The sequence below is a fragment of the Salvelinus alpinus genome, chromosome 3, assembly GCF_045679555.1.
Source record: "Salvelinus alpinus chromosome 3, SLU_Salpinus.1, whole genome shotgun sequence".
NCBI lineage: Eukaryota > Metazoa > Chordata > Actinopteri > Salmoniformes > Salmonidae > Salvelinus > Salvelinus alpinus.
In genome coordinates this window covers 59,644,865-59,659,606 of record NC_092088.1, presented here as the reverse complement: position 1 = coordinate 59,659,606, position 14,742 = coordinate 59,644,865, and the positions used below count along the sequence as shown (strand labels likewise).

At 41.9% G+C, this 14,742-nt stretch overlaps 1 protein-coding gene across 1 annotated transcript; it reads left to right on the top strand.

The window, feature by feature from the left end:
- The first annotated feature begins 40 nt into the window (after positions 1-40).
- Positions 41-12,970, top strand: dnajb12a (DnaJ heat shock protein family (Hsp40) member B12a). Its single transcript, XM_071393510.1, has 9 exons — positions 41-230; positions 813-969; positions 1,319-1,464; positions 7,401-7,580; positions 7,842-7,924; positions 8,870-8,979; positions 9,470-9,642; positions 9,890-10,033; positions 10,631-12,970. The coding sequence occupies exons 1-8, from the start codon at positions 98-100 to the stop codon at positions 10,009-10,011; spliced, it is 1,104 nt and encodes a 367-aa protein (XP_071249611.1). The 5' UTR covers positions 41-97; the 3' UTR covers positions 10,012-10,033; positions 10,631-12,970.
- The last annotated feature ends 1,772 nt before the right edge of the window (positions 12,971-14,742 follow it).

Here is a 14,742-nt window from a genome sequence, read left to right as displayed (position 1 = left end):
GACGTATTATTTAAGTTCCAAGTTTTTTTTTACCTTCCCGGTGACGCCATCATAGAGCGACCAGCTGGCGAGTAAACAGACTAGTTCCGCTGTCGCGATGGAATCAAACAAGGACGAAGCTGAACGGTGTATAAAGATTTCTATAAGTGCGCTCAGTAATAACCAACCAGACAAAGCTAAGAGGTTTCTAGAAAAGGCACAGCGTTTGTTTCCAACCGATCAGGCCAAAAGTACGTTGATTATCTATTTTTATGTGTGCAGTATTACCTGTCAGTTGGTGGTGGGCCAAAGTACACTCAGAACCAAATCTGCTAACTTTTAGCTAGCATGACATCGACCTCAGTTTTTGGAGAGGTGGTACTTGTAGTTCATTTTGTTATCAACAACTAATCTTTGTTATGGCATGTTGAGTGATTTCTCATGTTAATGATAAACATCTGAGATAGCTAGCAAGCTAACAACAAGCCTGTTAACGTTAGCTATCGACCCCGTTAGCTCTCGAGAAACCCATACCCAGCCCACCTAAGGCGCTTGCATTACAGTACATGAATGGCCAAGCTAGCTAGTAACTACTTCCCTAACTTTCTTGCTTGTGATATGCTGACACAGGTGGCACCACCAACATTGCTGTAATGTTGCATAGTTACAAAATAGTGTTGGAGATAAAATGTAGGCCTTACTGTACTGTGATGCACGTCTTACATTTGCCTTAGTTATGGGGAGAGAAGTGTAAGTTATATGGCTGCAGTGACATGCCAACGTTATCACTTATCATCTGCAGCTGTCCCGTAAACCTATTCCTATCCACCCAGGTTTACTAGAGTCCATCGAACAGAATAGGAAACCACCGGATGAAGAAGAGAGGCCTATGAATGGGGATGGTTCTGGAGTGAGACAACGTAGCCATGGAGACGAAGCCACAGACTCAGCCAAACCATACACATCAGATCAGCTGGATGCTGTTAAAAAGTATGTCTGTGTGTACTTATTACGTTTAACAGAGCCAGAATGAGTTCCCTAACCGCTGGTCCAGGATTTGGTATTTGTTTATCCTCTCTAATGGTTAAGGTTTGGAATCAGGATTGGGGTTGATTCAATTATCCTAGATCTGTGTTTAAGGGGAACATCTACTTTGTATACTTTGATAATTATAACCTCTGTCTAAATTATGTTTTAACACGCATACTTTAGAATGATTCAAACAACCTGAGATAGTGCTACATGGTTCATTGTTTGTTTCTTGCTCATTGCTCGACTAATTGGTTTGCTTCACTGACTTGTTTACTTTCTCTTTGCTTCTCTTATGCCATGTGTGTAGAATAAAGAGTTGTAAAGACTACTATGAGATTCTGGGAGTTGAAAAGGACGCCGGGGAGGAGGACCTGAAGAAGTCCTACAGGAAACTGGCCCTGAAATTCCACCCCGATAAAAACCATGCTCCAGGAGCCACAGAGGCATTTAAAGGTAACCTATTTTCTGGCAGTTGAAATTTCACTGCTTGCTAATAAGTACACAATGTCATATCTGAAGTATACCATCATGGCAAAGTATGTTTAAGTTCTTACGGCTGAGATCGGCTGAGATCCCGTTAACGGGATCGACTTGACAACAGCCAGTGAAAGTGCAGGGCGCCAAATTCAAACAACATTTTAATTAAAATTCCTCAAACATACAAGTATTTTACACCATTTTAAAGATAAACTTGTTGTTAATCCCACCACAGTGTCCAATTTCAAGAAGGCTTTACGACGAAAGCACACCATCTGATTATGTTAGGTCAGTACCTAGTCACAGAAAAACACAGCCATTTTTCCAGCCAAAGAGAGGAGTCACAAAAAGCAGAAATAGGGAAATCACTAACCTTTGGTGATCTTCATCAGATGACACTCATAGGACTTCATGTTATACAATACATGTATGTTTTGTTCGATAAAGTTCATATTTATATCCAAAAATCTGAGTTTACATTGGCGCGTTATGTTCAGTAATGTTTTGCCTCCAAAACATCCAGTGATTTTGCAGAGAGCCACATCAATTTACAGAAATACTCATAATAAACATTGATAAAAGACACAAGTGTTTCACATGGAACTTTAGATAAACTTCTCCTTAATGCAACCGCTGTGTCAGATTTCAAAAGAACTTTACGGAAAAAGCACACTATGCAATAATCTGAGTACGGCGCTCAGACACAAAAACAAGCCATACAGGTACCCGCCATGTTGTGGAGTCAACAGAAGTCAGAAATAGCATTATAAATATTCACTTACCTTTGATGATCTTCATCAGAATGCACTCCCAGGAATCCCAGTTCCACAATAAATGTTTATTTTGTTCGATAAAGTCCATAATTTATGTCCAAATACCTCCTTTTTGTTCGCACGTTTAGTTCAAAAATCCAAATTCATGACGCGCAGGACAGACAAAAAGTCAAAAAATTCCATTACAGTTCGTAGAAACATGTCAAACGATGTATAGAATAAATCTTTAGGATGTTTTTAACATAAATCTTCAATAATGTTTCAACCGGAGAATTCCTTTGTCTTTAGAAACGAAAAGGAACGCAGCTACCTCTCACAGGGGCACGCCTGAGTGAGCTCATGGCACTCTGCCAGACACCTGGTTGAAACAGCTCTCATTCCCTCATCCTTCACAGTAGAAGCCTGAAACAAGGTTCTAAAGACTGTAGACATCTAGTGGAAGCCTTAGGAAGTGCAATATGACCCCATAGACACTGTATATTGGATAGGCAAACCAACAAACCTCAGATTTCCTACTTCCTGGTTGGATTTTTTTCTCAGGTTTTTGCCTGCCATATGAGTTCTGTTATACTCACAGACATCATTCAAACAGTTTTAGAAACTTCAGAGTGTTTTCTATCCAAATCGACTAATAATATGCATATCTTAGCTTCTGGGCCTGAGTAGCAGGCAGTTTACTCTGAGCACCTTATTCATCCAAGCTACTCAATACTGCCCCCAGCCATAAGAAGTTAAAACTAAGCTGAAGTTTTTAGTTTTTAGTTTTTTTCCCCCCCTCATCTTTATTTAACCAGGTAGGCCAGGTGAGAACAAGTTCTCATTTATAACTGCGACCTGGCCAAGATTAAGCAAAGCAGTGCGACAAAAACAACAACACAGAGTTACACAAAAACAAATGTACAGTCAATAACACAATAGAAAAAGCTATGTACAGTGTGTGCAAATGTAGAAGAGTAGGGAGGGAAGGCAATAAATAGGCCATAGAGGCGAAATAATTACAATTTAGCATTAACACTGGAGTTATAGATGTGCAGATGATGATGTGCAAGTAGAGAAACTGGGGTGTAAAAGAGCAAGAGGGTAAGTAATAATATGGGGATGAGGTAGTTGGGTGTGCTATTTACAGATTGGCTGTGTACAGGTACAGTGATCGGTAAGCTGCTCTGACAGCTGATGCTTAAAGTTAGAGAGGGAGATATAAGACTCCAGCTTCAGTTATTGTTTTGCAATTCGTTCCAGTCATTGGCAGCAGAGAACTGGAAGGAAAGGCGGCCAAAGGAAGTGTTGGCTTTGGGGATGACCAGTGAAATATACCTGCTGGAGCGTGTGCTACGGGTGGGTGTTGCTATGGTTACCAGTGAGCTGAGATAAGGCGGGGCTTTACCTAGCAAAGACTTATAGATGACCTGGAGCCAGTGGGTTTGGCGACGAATATGTAGTGGGGGCCAGCCAACGAGAGCATACAGGTCGCAGTGGTGGGTAGTATATGGGGCTTTGGTGACAAAACGGGTGGCACTGTGATAGACTACATCCAGTTTACTGAGTAGAGTGTTGAAGGCTATTTTGTAAATGACATCGCCGAAGTCAAGGATCGGTAGGAAAGTCAGTTTTACGAGGGTATGTTTGGCAGCATGAGTGAAGGAGGCTTTGTTGCGAAATCGGAAACCGATTCTAGATTTAATTTTGGATTGGAGATGCTTAATGTGAGTCTGGAAGGAGAGTTTTCAGTCTAACCAGACACCTAGGTATTTGTAGTTGTCCACATATTCTAGGTCAGAACCATCCAGAGTAGTGATGCTAGTCGGGCGGGAGGGTGCGGGCAGCAATTGGTTGAAGAGCATGCACTTAGTTTTACTGGCATTTAAAAGCAGTTGGAGGCCACGGAAGGAGTATTGTATGGTGTTGAAGCTCGTTTGGAGGTTTGTTAGCACAGTGTCCAAAGAAGGGCCAGATGTATACAGAATGGTGTCATCTGCGTAGAGGTGGATCAGAGAATCACCAGCAGCAAGCGCAACATCATTGATAAATACAGAGAAAAGAGTTGGCCTGAGAATTTAACCCTGTGGCACCCCCATAGAGACTGCCAGAGGTTCGGACAACAGGCCCTCCGATTTGACACACTGAACTCTATCTGAGAAGTAGTTGGTGAACCAGGCGAGGCAGTCATTTGAGAAGCCAAGGCTATTGAGTCTGCCGATAAGAATGCGGTGATTGACAGAGTCGAAAGCCTTGGCCAGGTCGATGAAGACAGCTGCACAGTACTGTCTTTTATTGATGGCGGTTATGATATCGTTTAGGACCTTGAGCGTGGCTGAGGTGCACCCATGACCAGCTCAGAAACCAGATTGCATAGTGGAGAAGGCACGGTGGGATTCTAAATTGTCGGTGATCTGTTTGTTAACTTGGCTGTCGAAGATTTTAGTAAGGCAGGGCAGGATGGATATAGGTCTATAACAGTTTGGGTCTAGAGTGTCTCCCCCTCTGAAGAGTGGGATGACCGCGGCAGCTTTCCAATCTTTGGGGATCTCAGACGATACGAAAGAGAGGTTGAATAGGCTAGTAATAGGGGTTGCAACAATTTTCGTGGATAATTTTAGAAAGAGAGGGTCCAGATTGTCTAGTCTAGCTGATCTGTAGGGATCCAGATTTTGCCGCTCTTTCAGAACATCAGCTGTCTGGATTTGGGTGAAGGAGAAGCGGGGGGGGCTTGGGCAAGTTGCTGCAGGGGGTGCTGAGATGTTGGCCGGGGTAGGGGTAGCCAGGTGGAAAGCATGGTTAGCCTTAGAAGAATGCTTATTGAAATTATCGATTATTGTAGATTTGTCTTGGTGACAGTGTTTCCTATCCTCAGTGCAGTGGGCAGCTGGGAGGAGGTGCTCTTATTCTCCCTGGACTTTACAGTGTCCCAAAACCTTTTGGAATTAGTGCTACAGGAAGCAAATTTCTGTTGGAAAAAGCTAGCCTTAGCTTTCATAACTGACTGAGTATATTGGTTCCTGACTTCCCTGAAAAGTTGCATATTGCGGGGGCTATTCGATGCTAATGCAGAACGCCACAGGATGTTTTTGTGCTTGTCAAGGGCAGTCAAGTCAGGGGTGAACCAAGGGCTATATCTGTTCTTAGTTCTACATTTTTTTGAATGGGGCATGCTTATTTAAGCACTTTTGAAGAGCAACCAGGCATCCTCTACTGACGGGATGAGGTCAATATCCTTCCAGGATACCCGGGCCAGGTCCATTAGAAAGGTCTGCTTGCTGAAGTGTTTTAGGGAGCGTTTGACAGTGATGAGGGGTGGTTGTTTGACCACGGACCAATTACACACGCAAGCAATGAGGCAGTGATCGCTGAGATCCTGGTTGAAGACAGCAGAGGTGTATTTAGAGGGCAAGTTGGTCAGGATGATGTCTAAGAGGGTGCCCATGGTTACGGATTTAGGGTTGTACCTGGTAGGTTCCTTGATAATTTGTGTGAGATTGAGGGCATCTAGCTTAGATTGTAGGGCGGCCGGGGTGTTAAGCATGTCCCAGTTTAGGTCACATAACAGTACGAACTCTGAAGATAAATGGGGGGGCGATCAATTCACATATGGTGTCCAGGGCACAGCTGGGGGCTGAAGGGGGTCTATAACAAGTGGCAACGGTGAGAGACTTCTTTCTGGAACGGTGAATTTTTAAAAGTTGAAGCTCGATTGTTTGGGCACAGACCTGGATAGTATGACAGAACTCTGCAGGCTATCTCTGCAGTAGATTGCAACTCTGCCCCCTTTGGCAGTTCTATCTTGTCGGAAAATGTTATAGTTGAGAATGGAAATTTCAGGATTTTTGGTGACCTTCCTAAGCCAGGATTCAGACACGGCTAGGACATCCGGGTTGGCGGAGTGTGCTAAAGCAGTGAATAAAACAAACATAGGGAGGAGGCTTCTAATGTTAACATGCATGAAACCAAGGCTTTTACGGTTACAGAAGTCAACAAATGAGAGTGCCTGGGGAATGGGTGTGATGCTGGGTGCTGCAGGGCCTGGGTTAACCTCTACATCACCAGAGGAACAGAGGAGGAGTAGGATAAGGGTACGGCTAAAGGCTATAAGAACTGGTCGTCTAGTGCGTTCGGAACAGAGAGCAAAAGGAGCAGATTTCTGGGCGCGGAAGAATAGATTCAAGGCACAATGTAAAGACAAAATTATGGTAGGATGTGAGTACAGTGGAGGTAAACCTAGGGATTCAGTGACGATGAGAGAGGTTTTGTCTCTAGAGGCACCATTTAAGCCAGGTGAGGTCACCGCATGTGTGGGGGGTGGAACAAAAGGGCTAGCTAAGGCATATTGAGCAGGGCTGGAGGCTCTACAGTGAAATAAGACAATAATCACTAACCAAAACAGCAATCGACAAGGTATATTAACATTAGGGATAGGCATGTGTAGCCGACTGATCATAGGGTCCAGTGAGTAGCTAGGTGAGCTGGAGACACGCCGATTCAGACAGCTAGCAGGCCGGGGCTAGCAGATGGAACGTCGCAATGGAAGAGCCTGTTGAAACCCCCTCGGACGGTTACGTCGGCAGACCAGTCGTGATGGATCAGCGGGGCTCCGCGTCAGCATTAAAGGGTCCAGGCCAATTGACAGAAGTGGTATTGTAGCCCAGGAATTGGCTGATGGATCGATAGCCACTCGGATAGCTGCTAGCTCGCTGCGATGATCCGGTGTAAAGGTTCAGAACTTGCGGTAGGAATCCAGAGATGTGGTAGAGAAAAAGCAGTCCAATATGCTCTGGGTTGATATCACGCTGTGTAGATTGGCAGGGATTGATCGGGCTGAGGCTGGCTGATGTCCGAGTTAAGGGTGATGACCGCTAGCAGTGGCTAACTGACTACTAGCTAGTAGCTAGTTAGCTGGCTAGCTGCTGATGGGGTTCCGGTTCTAAAGTATAAAAATAGCAGATCCGTACCACATTGGGAGAGGCGGGTTGCAGGAGAGTATGTTCAGTCCGTAGATGGAAATTGGGTTATTGAGAGATTGAGATTAAAAATGTAAACAAAATATATATGAAGAAAACGATATATACACGGAACAAGACAAAACAGACGTCCGACTGCTACACCATCTTGGAATAATGGTTACTGTGTGTTTTTTTTGTTCCCCAGCCATTGGCAATGCCTACGCTGTACTCAGTAACACAGAGAAGCGGAGCCAGTATGACCAGTATGGTGAGGAGAGAGCTCACCCTACGAGACAACAGCACAGGCACCAGCGCCATGACTTCGAAGCCGACATCTCGCCCGAGGACCTCTTCAACATGTTCTTTGGAGGAGGTTTCCCATCACGTGAGTTGGGTCATATTATTAATTAGGCACCAAACGAAAGAAAGAAAATGGACTGAAACAGGGAGGGACTTCCTGGATTTCCCCAATAAGAAAAGCACATTTTTGTTTTCTGTGGCAAAATGTTTTGAAACATTATCGGTTGCATGCCCTAATGAACACAATCTTGGTTGTGGACAAAAATGTGGTCTAAATGATGTTCTGCTGGCCTGGATGTTTGGATGCTAATTGTTGTTTTATACTGTATGTTCTTCTCTCTTCCAGGTAATGTACATGTTTACAGAAACGGCGGAATGCACTTTGGCCATCAGCATAGAGCAGGACCAGAGAGGCGAGAACAGCGGGATGTAAGTGAAATCTGTAGACTCGTTTTTGTTGATCAATGGACACATTTCTTACATCCTCACTTCATGACAGAATGAAGGGTACTGACCATGACAATAGTCAAACTTATACAGTAGAAAGAGGAGGAAGGGAAGCGCTACTAAGGTACACAATAGTATATGTTGGTAGATAGAAGGTGCTCTTTGGTAAAAGGGGTAAATTGGTCATCAAAAAGAAAGGAGGACCAAGGCACTCTTCATATAATTAATTAAAATGCCTTTATTAGTATGGCATATTCAACAGAATACAGTGTTTAGTTATCTAGCTTATTCTGTGACGTGTGCTGAATTCAAAATGGAATCACCTGACCTCAACCCAATTGAGATGGTTTGAGTTAGATGAGTTAGACCGCAGAGTGAAGGAAAAGCAGCCAACAAGTGCTCAGCATATGTGGGAACTCCATAAAGACTGTTGGAAAAGCATTCCTCATGAAGCTGGTTGAGAAAATGCCAAAAGTGCAAAGGGTGGCTACTTTGAAGAATCTAAAATATATTTTGATTTGTTTAACACTTTTTTTGGTTACTACATGATTCCATATGTGTTATTTGATAGTTTTGATGTCTTCACTATTATTCTACAATGTAGAAAATTGTAAAAAATGAAGAAAAAACATTGAACGAGTAGGTATGTCCAAACTTTTGACTAGTACTGTATGTGCTGAATACAAAATCAACCCCTATCCCTAGAGACTTCATGTATATTTGAAAGCAATTGTTATAGTTCCATCTTACCCTCTGTCAGGCAGGTTGAGGTTCTGCCAATCCTTTCAGGTCTGCATAAACACCTGAAAGAAGGAGTAGGGGCTAGGAGTCAGTTTGGAATTCACATGGGGAGTGCTTGAGCAGGGTTGACTCTTATCTCACTCTCTTTCTCTCTCTGTATCTCTTTCTTTCTCTGTTCCCCTATAGGGAGGTTTTGCCCTGTTTGTCCAGCTGATGCCCATCCTCATCCTAATCTTCGTCTCCGCCCTCAGCCAGATGATGGTGACCCCTCCCCCCTACAGCCTTAGCCACCGCTCGTGAGTCTCAGTGTCCTCCTTTACACACTAACACTACTACTACTCACTTATAAAATAGTTATACAAACTTCTATACAGCTCTGCTACTTACTTATGATAGCAGTGTTTGACAGACGTTGTGGATCGTGACCCAGCATTTTCAGCTTGGGTCACAGCTTCAGAATAGATGAAACGTTAGTTTTGTCACAAGGAAATTTGAAAGGCTTTAGTTGAGTCAGTGTAAAAAATTATATTGATGAACAACATCTAAAGCATTTCTTGTTATTACTTTATCACATATAATTTATTACATCTGAGGGTATCAGTTATTACAACAGTTTAGCTTTTCTTGTGCTCGTAAGGGACCTGTGTGTCAAGATTTTGATTGTATGACTTAATTTACCTTTTTTTTCTTATAATTCTTTATGACATGATGTCACTTAGGAAGTTGAACCACCCTGTTTGTCACACTCTCACATCCTCTTTTATCACTTCCTGTGCTGCCCTGCAGAGGTGCGGGCCACATCAACCGGAGGCAGACACAGACCCTGAAGGTGTCTTACTACGTAGGAGCTAGCTTCACCAAGGAGTACTCTGGAAAAGACCTAAGGAATGTGGAGAGGAGCGTGGAGGAAGACTACATCTCCAACCTCCGGAACAACTGCTGGAAGGAGAAGCAACAGAGTAAGTCACAGCCCAACATTAACACAACACACATGCAAAGTTGGTACCCTTTTCACTGTATCATGCCATATTGTATTGTACTTTACTTTACTGTACTGGCTTGGCTATTTTCCTCTCACATTGTCCTCTCCAGCATTCTAGCAACTACTAACCAGGCCAATGCAGTGAAGTTATGCAGAAGGTAGCTATTTTTGATCATTTGCGTGATTATATTTTTCAATATATTGGATACGTTTTTGTCTTCCAGAGGAAGGCTTGCTGTACCGTGCTCGTTATTTCGGAGACTCTGACTTGTACCAAAGGGCTCAGCGGATGGGTACGCCTAGCTGCTCACGACTGTCGGAGATTCAGATCATGCTACATGGATAAGAACCCACAAACAAACAGAATGGTAAATTCGATATGATATCAATATCAATTGATACCGTTTTGACTTCGATATTGTTTGATATCGGTTTGATATCGATATGAGCAAGGCATATCTTGATATTGGTTTATCCTTTCTGTTAACCTAAGCTATTATGTAAAAAAGCATACATGACTGTTCCTCCATGCACAAAACCTTCTCGCAGATGTTCTCACATGCTCTCAATTTAGCATACTTAATTGCCTGCTGATGGGTTATCGTCGACAGTGGATGGGCTTTCCATTGCATTCAAACTGGTTGAGTAAGTTAGGCTCCCAGAACATTCACACCTGGCCCAATGGGCAACCAGTTGCCTAGACTTCACATAGCTGTGGAAGTGAAACGAAAAGTGAACTTTTACAGTTGCAATGTATTGTATTAAACCAATGTATAATTATTCTTTTTTTTACTGATATAGATTTTCCATTATCGATGCCCATGATTAATCGTTATCCTATTTGATGTGTGCTTGCATGACTTGCTGCCTGTATACTCTGATTTAAACCTCGATCTCAATGGTTTTGCTGTTGGAGATCCATTTGATGTTTTATTAATTGCTCCATACTTAATTTTCCCCCTCAGATTATTTGGTACTTGAATCGAATGAGAAGAAATCAATATACAACGCCCTATTCAAGCCCACACAAAAATTGGAGCAGCAATTTGAGAGAAACTGCCTTAGATCCATATGGTGGGTTGCAGACAGATATGGCCTGTCGGGGGGACCCCTCTCTGCACACTCCTGTGGTCAGTCTTAACTTTCTATAGAACTGTGAAACAGACGGACAAGGTGATAGCTGGTTTAAATACAAAAACACTTCAAGGCTGGCAGAACTAGACGGGTGTCATGGTTTTTTGAAAACGAGAGATTAAATGTATTTTTGAATGGTGCATTGCCTTCAGAAAGTATTAACACCCCTTGACTTTTCCACATTTTGTTGTGTTACAGCCTGAATTAAAAATGTGTTAAATATTGAGTCAATAAGTATTCATCCCCTTTGTAGTGGCAAGCCTAAATAAGATCAGGTGTAAAAAGGTGCTTAACAAGTCACATAATAAGTAATAGTGTTTAACATGATTTTTAATGACTTCCTCATCTCTACCCCACACACAAAATTATCTGTAAGGTCCCTTCAAACACAGATTCAACCACAAAAACCAGGGATGTTTTCCAATACATCGCAAGGGCACCTATTGGTAGATGGGTAAAAAATAACAAAGCAGACATTGAATATCCCTTTGAGGATGGTGAGGTTATTAATTACACTTTGGATGGTGTATCAATACACCCAGTCACTACAAAGATACAGGTGACCTTCCTAACTCAGTTGCCGGAGAGGAAGGAAACTGCTCAGGGATTTCACCATGAAGCCAATGGTGACTTTAAAACAGTTACAGAGTTTAATGGCTGTTTGCAACAAGGCACTAAAGTTATACTTAAAGAAATATGGCAAAGCAATTAACTTTTTGTCCTGAATACAAAGTCTTATGTTTGGGGCAAATCCAATACAACACATTACTGAGTACCACTCTCCACATTTTCAAGCATAGTGGTGGCTGCATCATGTTATAGGTATGCTGGTAATCGTTGAGGACAGGAGTTTTTTAGGATAAAAAATAAACGGAATTGAGCTAAGCACAGGCAAAATCCTAGAGGATAACCTAATTCAGTCTGCTTTCCATCAGCCACGGGGAGGTGAATTCACCTTTCATAAGGACAATAACCTAAAACACAAGGCCAAATCTACACTGGAGTTTCTAGCCAAAAAGTCAGTTAATGTTCAAGTGGCCAAGTTTACAATTTTGACCTAAATCTGTTTGAAAATCTATGGCAAGATGTGGAAATGGTTGTCTAGCAATGATCAACAAACAATTTGACTGAGCTTGACGAATTTGAAACAATGATTAATGGGCAAATATTGTACAATCAAAGGTGTGCAAAGCTCTTTAGAGACTTACCCAGAAAGACTCACAGCTGTAATCGCTGCCAAAGGTGATTCTAACATGTATTGCCTCAGGTGTGTGAACACTAGATTTCAGTTTTTAATTTTCAATAAATGTGCAAACATTTCTAGAAACATGTTTTCACTTTCATTATGGGTTACTGTGTGTAGATGGATGAGAACATGTTTTTATTTAATCCATTTTGAATTCAGGCTGTAACACAACAAAATGTGGAACAGGGGTATGCATAATTTCTGAAGGCACTGTATACTGCTAAAGCTGCTAAAATAAAGCTTCCTTTTCCCTATTATGTTTTGATAAATATTTTGAAGAACCAACTCAAGGCCTTCTGTTATAGACATCTAAACCAATAATTATTTTTATATATATATAGTTCATACTTGTATATACTATACATCGTAATTTTTAACAACACAGTGTAGATGGCGTTAAGAAGCTAATGTCATTTACTATATCATTTAATGAACCCTGTGGATTTGCTTGTAGCTCATTGGATTATGGAGATGACCATTGAAAATGATTGCACAAATGAAAATCTGTATTTATTAAAATTTAACACAAATCAGTCTCTTCCTTTTATAGTCACAATTATGACTTAATGTGGTGCCACTGAAATATTACAGAGACAAATATTTGATCCATTAACAAAGTACTTCATGTGGATATTTCATTAGAAAAATTATTAATTTCTTTATTAATTTTAAAGTTCTTGAAGGAAAGTACAAAAAGCAGTACAGATTAACAGGTGAATATTTGTGTATCAAAGAAATATGTCTAATCAAATGCATGGTTTAAAAACAGCAGTTTTGCATTGTAATGCCCATATCTTACATTTGATTGTCCCTACATGTCAATTGATGTGGAAAAGCTGCCATTAACAAGATACAGTATGTTCCCTTAAACATTCAAATGTTTGGTTTAAGAATAAAAAATAAACTACATTTGATGCATAGTAAACATTGTTGCACAATATTTTCTTGCCCCACTATGGGAATAAAAAGAGTATCCACTTCAGGGTTTGGCTATATGATGTCTAACATCCTCAAAAGTGGAGTGAGTTCTTTTTAGGTACATTGGTGACCACATTGGTACAGTATTTCTGAATTCATTTCTGCTATCACACAGAGGAATACAAGGCTTATCTCACTGTAGTTGAGTCCTCAGTCCAGAGCTTAGTCAATGCATATCAGACCAGAGTCAATCTATTGAGGTGCGCTTGATTTGCACTTTTGGGACCATTACATCAGATCCATTTTACCGGGCAAACCAAACAAAGCACAGCATATTAAGTATATCAACATATTATTAGACCCAAGTCTGATATATCTACTACACCTATAGCTCTGGCCATGTCAGCACTCTAATGAACTATACAGCTTTCTTTTGATGGCTCTGAACCCGGTACTGAGCCTGAGAGTGTGTGGGTGTCTCCCATTCTGCCTCTGGGGGGACCCAGGCCCTAAAGAGCCTCTGCAACTTGGGCCACAAACCCCCCCCCCACCACCACCTCTGGCCGTAACACCAGGGTGAGTTGGAAGGTAGGAACCAGGTTAGGGTCAATGATTATATTCTCCACACTACACAGTCATCCCCTGAATTCCCTTTGTTGGTCCCCCTGCTCCACACACAGGTCAATGAGCGCCCTCTTCAGGCCGCAAGGCTCATTAGCGCTAGATGGGGCAGCTCCTGGCTGATGTTGGGCAGGAGAAGATCTGGTAGGAACAGTGCAGGACAGTGTCTGTGGCATCAGAGAGGCTCTCAACAATGGGCTGACTACAGCCCACTGTCAGATTCTGATATCACGGAGATGTCTATGACTGATCCTGGAACAGAGAAGAAAACAATAGGGTTACTTTTAATTCATTGTACAGTGCTGTTACAAGCGAACTTAGGATCAATTTCAAAATGAGATTTCATATGAAGCCTGTGGATAAGCAACTATTGGAAAACTGTACATGCAAATGTTTTTGGCAAAAGTGTTATGCTTTTCAGATCTATTTTGAATCAATATTAGACTGACTATTGCTGCATAGCTTTTGTGTGATACATTATTTTGTAACTTTGTAGCAACCTTCCTAAATAAAGCAAAGACCGTACTCCTCTCTCAGTGAGACAAAGGGCTGCAGCGCTACACACTAATTTCACTGTTGCTACCGCAATAATGGCACCGGAGGAGATGGCTGCCATTTTACGGTCCCCTAACAAATTGTGCTATTGTGTGTGTTTTTTGTGTTATTTGTAACTTATTTTGTACATAATGTTTCTACCACCGTCTCTTATGACCAAAAAGAGCTTCTAGATATCAGGACAGCGATTACTCACCCCGTACAGGAAGATTTCTTTCTTTAACAAGTCGGACGCGAAGGATTTACTTCAGACGCCCGACAAGGCCCTGATCCTCGTCATTCATAGGAGAAAGAGACGGAGATATTGGGAACGTAGGTCTGGGTGCCTTGTAAGGATCCAACGGCGAGTGGGTAATCTGCCTTTACCATCAGTCCTATTAGCCAACGTACAATCATTGGATAATAAAATAGATGAACTACGAGCACGTATATCCTAACAACGGGACATTAAAAACTGTAATGTCTTATGTTTCACCGAGTCGTGGCTGAACAACGACATGAATAGCATACAGCTGTTGGGTTTTACGCTTTTTCGGCAGGATAGAACAGACGCCTCTGGTAAGACAAGGGGTGGCGGTCTGTGTATATTTGTAAACAACAGCT

What these genes read in the sequence shown, in the direction of transcription:
- dnajb12a (XM_071393510.1), top strand. Translation starts at nt 98, where the DNA reads ATGGAATCAAACAAGGACGAAGCTGAACGGTGTATAAAGATTTCTATA. An exon ending in AGAGGCGAGAACAGCGGGAT is followed by an intron (nt 7,925 to 8,869) that starts GTAAGTGAAATC and finishes GTTCCCCTATAG; the next exon opens with GGAGGTTTTGCCCTGTTTGT. An exon ending in CTGGAAGGAGAAGCAACAGA is followed by an intron (nt 9,643 to 9,889) that starts GTAAGTCACAGC and finishes TTTGTCTTCCAG; the next exon opens with AGGAAGGCTTGCTGTACCGT.